The sequence below is a fragment of the Microtus ochrogaster genome, chromosome 8 (assembly GCF_000317375.1).
Source record: "Microtus ochrogaster isolate Prairie Vole_2 chromosome 8, MicOch1.0, whole genome shotgun sequence".
Classification (NCBI taxonomy): domain Eukaryota; kingdom Metazoa; phylum Chordata; class Mammalia; order Rodentia; family Cricetidae; genus Microtus; species Microtus ochrogaster.
The window spans coordinates 81,169,143-81,175,507 of NC_022015.1; the positions used below are offsets into that span (position 1 = coordinate 81,169,143).

The 6,365-nt window shown below is 48.2% G+C and overlaps 1 protein-coding gene across 2 annotated transcripts in view; it reads left to right on the forward strand.

The window, feature by feature from the left end:
* Rbm20 (RNA binding motif protein 20) overlaps window positions 1-6,365 on the forward strand; it is a 186,145-nt gene that overhangs the window by 160,899 nt on the left and 18,881 nt on the right. For both annotated transcript variants that reach the window (XM_005352473.3, XM_005352474.3), the window contains exon 9: window positions 1,159-1,828. In XM_005352473.3, the coding sequence (XP_005352530.1) occupies window positions 1,159-1,828 (670 nt within the window). The remainder of the gene's footprint in view (window positions 1-1,158; window positions 1,829-6,365) is intronic.

The window sequence follows — 6,365 nt, forward strand, 5'->3', positions numbered from 1 at the left end:
GTGAGTTATACACTGCTGCTTTCCATTTGAGTGAGGGATACATTGTTGCTCTCCATTTGAGTGAGGGATACATTGTTGCTCTCCATTTGAGTGAGGGATACATTGTTGCTCTACATTTGCGAACCACATGAAGCTGTTCGGTCCTTTTAGGGTATCAGGTGTGTGATTCAGGTGATCTGCTTAGCAATCAGACTTCAGAGAGTATGCAAGTATTCAGGACAAGGATTTTTATTTGTCTGATTTTTTTTTATTTAAAATGATGTTTTCTTGGGGTTTTAATGGTGTGTAAAAGGCAGATCATGGCATCTGTAGTTATGTGGCAGTATAGAGGGTGGAGACTATTGAAACTGGGCTCTGAACCTTAGGCAGATCCACTTCCTGAGGGTGTCGATGTCCTCATCTCAGATTTGAACAGATCTGAGTTCTGAGACCTTTTCTAACCCTTGGATGTCTTCCTGATTTTCTGTTTTGTGGATCTCTGAGCCTGCCTCCTCACTCATGCCACAACCCCACTTCCAGTCCTAGACTCTAACTACTCTTAATGAGGTCTAAATGAGAGGAACAAAAGGAGGCTAAGTCACCTATATTCTGATGGGGTCCAAGTGGAGGAGTGTCTTCAAGTCTTAGAAGCAAGCAACATTGGATCTGGGTTAGGCAGTGTCTCTGAGGGTAGACATGGCAACCTTGCTTCTTAGCCCTTTTCTCGGAGCCCTCACCCTGTATATCCCCAGGAAAAGACTCTCCTGGGGCCTGTACCCCTGAACAGAGCTCCCTAGAGGAAGCAAAGTAGGACCGAACCAAATATATCCATTCTTCCCAGCTCCTAGGAGCAGACTGTAAGGCAGAGAGTGACTTGGGAAGAAATCCATACCCATAAGTCAAGAGGGAGGACAGGCTTGTTCCTGGCCACTCTGTGTGGTGCTGGGTTGTGACTTGTGACTGAGAATGCCCAGGTGGGTAGGTGGTTCCAAGGATATCTCTGAGGGGACCTGTGGGTGTCTACATCTGGGTGAATGGTATGTAGTTGTGACTTATGAATGCCCAGGTGGGTAGGTTATGCCAAGGCTTTTTCTGAGAGGAACTGTGTGTGTCTACATCTGGGTGATGTGGGGTATGGGTTCTGCAGCTTCTGAACACTGTTTCTTCCCTTCCTCCCAGATACAGTACTGAGCGGCCACGGTCCCGAAGTCCGGTGAGCCGATCACTCTCCCCGAGATCGCACACTCCAAGCTTCACCTCTTGCAGCTCTTCCCACAGTCCGCCAGTCCCCTCTCGGACTGACTGGGGCAACGGCCGGGACTCCTGGGAGCACTCCCCCTATGCAAGGAGGGAAGATGACCGAGAGTCCGTTCCCTGGAGGGAGAACGGGGAAGACAAGAGGGACCGGACAGATGTTTGGGCACATGACCGGAAACACTACCCCAGGCAGATGGACAAAGCTGAACTGGATGAGCGACTTGAAGGAGGGAGGGGCCACCGGGAAAAGTACCTGAGGTCAGGGTCCCCCAGCCCACTCCATTCTTTGTCCAGCTACAAAGGTCGGGACGATGGCTACTATCGAAAGGAACCCAAAGCCAAGTTGGACAAACACACAAAGCAGCAGCAGGAAGTACCAGGAAGGTCCAGGAGGAAAGAAGAGGCCAGACTGCGGGAAACGAGACCCGCTCACCCAGAGGACTCGGGCAAAGGGGATGAACTGGAACCCAAGGTCACTAGGGCCCCTGTGGGTGCGAAGTCCAAGCAGAGTGAGAAAAGTAGAGCCAAGAGACCTGACAGAGACCAAGAAGGAGCTGATGACAGAAAAGAAAGCGGAACAGCAGAGAATGAGGTAATAACGCAAATGTGCCCCTGGGGTGACCCTGGGGAAGGTACGGCTGGCCCAGAGGAAAATCCCAAGGCTCGTATGCAGATAATGAGCATACACGGAATGAATGAATGTTCTTGACTCTTTGCCAGGTGCAGGGCACTGCTGCACCACTTACTTGTAGCAGCCCTACCAAGTTAGGTCATTATTAGCACAGAGGAGGAAGGAAAAGCACCCAGTGTGATTCCCTTTGACCAAGGCGACTAGGTTGGGACAGCCAGAGTAGTAGCTAGTGATTGAGTCCCACATGGACCTTGTTGCCTTCGCTACAAGTTAAGGAGAGACTTGATGGAAAGACCCTTTGTAGTTCTGTGTGCCCAGGGTGGAGTGTTCCTGGGTGTTGGCACCCACAGTTGCCCAAGGGAGATTAGATCTTTGATTCATTCTGTGCACCTGCCAAAACTATCTCTGATCCAGAGCTCCAAGGATAGGTGAGGACAAGTGGCCACCACCCCCTAAATTATACTTTGAGCTCAAGCATGGTAGCTTCTCCAGATAAAGGACTTTAATTTCATTTTAATAAAGGCCCATTGCAACCAGCTGGCACATATATCCAACTTGACTTGCATTCCCTTTTAGCTGAGGCCTCCTATTAAACATGGGTGTGATGGTAGAGTTTTAGGGATTTTCACAAGACGCTGAATCCTTGAAATCCTCTGTGCATATCTTCTAGGAGTTCTACCTAGGAGTGGGTAACAGTCCAAACAAGGAGTCCAATTCGTAATTCCATGAACACTGAAGAGTCACTTTGGGCTGTTGTCCAGCCTTCATTCCCCCATGTTTGGGAGAGGAGTCAAGTGTGGGTCTGGGCACAAGAAATCCAAGGTGAATAGGACATAGTGCGTATATGGCAGAGGCTGAGGTCCAGCAGACATACAACAATCTGCACATAATAGAGCCCAAGTTGGAATTTCCAGTGGACCAGCAGCTCTCTGTAGGCAATTAACAGTGCAGAATAAAAGCTGCATGTAGATGGTATTTGAGCTGGGTATTGAAAATGGACAAAAACCAGTTTGGTGCTCTTGGTAGGAGATGCGGCAAGAAAAAGTGGAAACAAACAACTGTTTTCAAGAATATCCAATGTGGTTGCATTTCTAGGACATATTTAAAGATTCTATTTCTAAACATAAAATCACGGTTCTGCGAGAAACATGCGAAAGATTATTATTAGCTCCTGCATTACATCTTAGCCTCATACGATGTAAAGTCAGCTCTAAGGAGGGACTAATGAACAGGCAACTTATAGAAGCAATCAGCATAGGGATTTGCTAGTGAGATGTAACCAGTGTCTTCCGCAGGACTCAGGGAATCAGCTGGATCGTCACTGGATAAAACTCATTTGTATCTTGATGAGTAAGAAGCGTTTGCATCAGGACCAGTGATCAGTTTTCAGCACAGATGTAAAATCACAAAAGGCATGACCACCAAAGAATCTGATACCTTAGGATGTGGTAAACAAATGCCTAGCGTTCTATTAGGATACCAGGCCTGGGCCTAGTGGCACAGATCTCGAATCCAGAGAGGTAGACAGAGCCAGGAGGATCACAAGTTCAGGGGCAGCCTGGGCCACTTACTGAGACCCTGCCTCATATAAAAATGTGAATGGCTAGGATGAAGCTCAACGGTGGAGCATTGCCTACTTATAGGAGGCCCTGGATTCAACCCCCAGTTAAATAAATATTAAGTAGATAAATAAAGGACAGGGAGTCTTGCCAGTAATCTTTTCTGTCCATTTAGAAGTCTGCCATATTTTCTCAACTGGCAAAACAGGAGCTGCACAGGAGGTGAGATCAGAGAGGTGGGTGTGGTAGACTCACCTGTGCCCTGTTGAAGACTCATGCTGGGTTCTGAGAACCTGGTAAGCCAGCTGGTATTTTTAAGAAGAGGATACACTTTTTAAAACTGTATCCCTGGGTTCTGTGTTTGTGAATTCAACCAACCACAGGTTGAAAATATTTTGGGGAGAAGTTTTGTCTTGAATGAACAGCTACAAACTTTAAAAAACATGTTATGTCTAAAGAAGACAGATAGAATAACTATTCATATAGCATGGCACTAGGGATAAAAAGCAAACCAGAGGTGATTTAAAGTTTCTGCCGGGGATCTGTGTGGGTTATAGCAAACACGAGGCCATTTTATATAAGGTCCTTTTATATAAGGGCCTTAGGCACCTGCAGACCCTGGGCATGAGAGAGGAATCTGGAACCCCACCCCCACCCCAGACACCACAGGGCAGCTGTATTTGCTTAGAAATAGTCAAGGAGTTGGGGTGTCTCAAGGAAAGGCCAGCAGTATGAGTTGGCGGGCCTTTGCGTATGATTCTCCCCTCCCTAGAAGTCTACTCCTCTTGTTCTTAGCATCTTTGCCTTTACTTATTGCTGCTGTATAACATCCCAACACCGCACCCCACTTCTGTCTCCCCCCTACCTTTCTGAGCTCAGAGTGATCTGCGCACCCAGCACTTAGCATCCTTATTTAACACAGTGTCTGCCCTCACCCCACAACCCCTAAACATAATCTCCACAGTGCAAGAATCTTTTGTGTTCACAGCCACGTCTCTGTCCTTGAGCAGAGCTTGGCACAGAGTGGGTGTTGAATAAGCATCTGTGGAAGAGGCGGTGACTTAGAGGCACAGGCCTGACTCCTGAGAACCACGCCACACTAGTCTCTGTTTCAGTGCTCTTTGCTAAGTAGGTATGATCACTAGGCTGCAATCGTGTCATAGTGAGCTTGTGCTCATGACAGACCCTCTGAAATCTCTATGGGGCAGAAACCCTGTGTGTTCCTCAGTGGGAATGGGTGGCCAAATCCAGATTTGACCTTAGAACCCCAGAAAGAAATCAAGTCACTGAGAAAGGATGAGGGAAAGAGGTTCTGGTCCATCCTTCTAGAAGGGAGGCGTCAAGGACCACAGATGTATCCCGGGAAGCCAAGCCAGCGATAGTGGGATGGGTAAAGCCAAGCAAAAGGTGGTGACTGGTGGAGGAGGCCAATCACTGCTCAGCTCCAGAGGGTGACAACCATGCTGAGGGCTGCCCCTCCCACTCTTTAGAGCAAGACCCAGCTCTACAGATCCGCATGGAGTCTCCCATGCTTTAGAAAGTCCAGGGTGAGGAAGAGGGCTCTGTGGGTATGTTGTTTCATTGCAAGCATGGCTCTAGAACTCAGGTAAAGCTGGATGTAGTAGCGTGTATCCTTAATCACAGTGATCCAGTGATGAGATGGGAGGGGCAGCCAGGAGAATCTCTGGAAGTATATGAGCCAGCTAGTACAGTCCCAAGGCAAACAACAAAGATGCCTTGTCTAAAATGAGGTGGAAAACGAGGACTAATACCTGATCTATCTTCTAATGTACACATGCGTGTACACATGCATGCTTGCTGTGCACATATGTGCCTGCACACAAACATGTACATATACATATGCATGTGGGCACTGTGCATGCATGTATGCACATACATACACAAGAACCACACCTGTAAGTCTCACACAGCTAGAAGCTTGCAGTAGGCAAACCCCTGGGGATGGGAGGAGCAATCTCGAGGAAGAAGTAGAAAACCTCTTGTGCTCGGTTCAGAGACCCCCCAGCATGCTGGGACTCTCTGAACACTCTGAAGAGGCCAAGTCACTCTTCATGTGAACAGAAGAACACCGGGTGATGCCAAGCAGGAGAGCTATAAGATGATGTCAGGAACTGCAATGGATTCAAGGCTTTCCTGTGAGATCTGAAGGAAGGCTGCATACTTGGGGAGTGGAAAGGAAGGCCAGACAGAGGGAGCAATTTGTGCAAAGGGTGCTGTGTGGCCGGAGGCCAGTGTGGTTGGAACAGTGTACTGCATTAATGTACTGGAGGGAGCTGCGTTTGTCCCTGGGAGCCACATCGGGCAGGGCCTTGTGTGCAGATTAAAGATCCACAGTCCTCAGTGAAAGGGGAAATAAATGAGATCTTCTGACAAGAAGGTGCACCGGGGATGTGATTCTTTTCCCATTTTAAGAAGATCCTTTTGGATTGCCTTGTAGAAAATAGATTTGCGGGGAGGGTAGAGATCTGAAGAGATTGAAGCTGAGCAGATTTCCTGGCTCTGGTGGCAATACCTGCGCACCACCGTTGAGACCTGGTGTCTTGGTCAGTGAGGTGGGGAAGTTGGGTATGGATTCTGTTGGTCTGTTACTCAGGAGGTATCCTTCTTACCTAGAGCTGTCTGTAGAGCCTAGAAAGCCTCTTCCCCCGCTCATTCTTAGTGGCTTTTCTAGCAAGAGGCTCTGGCTACATCATTAAGTCTGTCCTTTGCTCTCCAAGCTTGAATGGGATGGGAAGTTTTACTGTATTGACTCTGCCTGCAAGAACTACTTGTGAATGATAGTTTATTTTCATAAGGAACGGCCAGGGATGATTTATGCAGGCAGATAAAAGCAGCAACAACGTAAGCGGCCATCATCTGGTGGGAGCGGACTCTGGTGCCTTCCGGCCATCATCTGGTGGGAGCGGACTCTGGTGCCT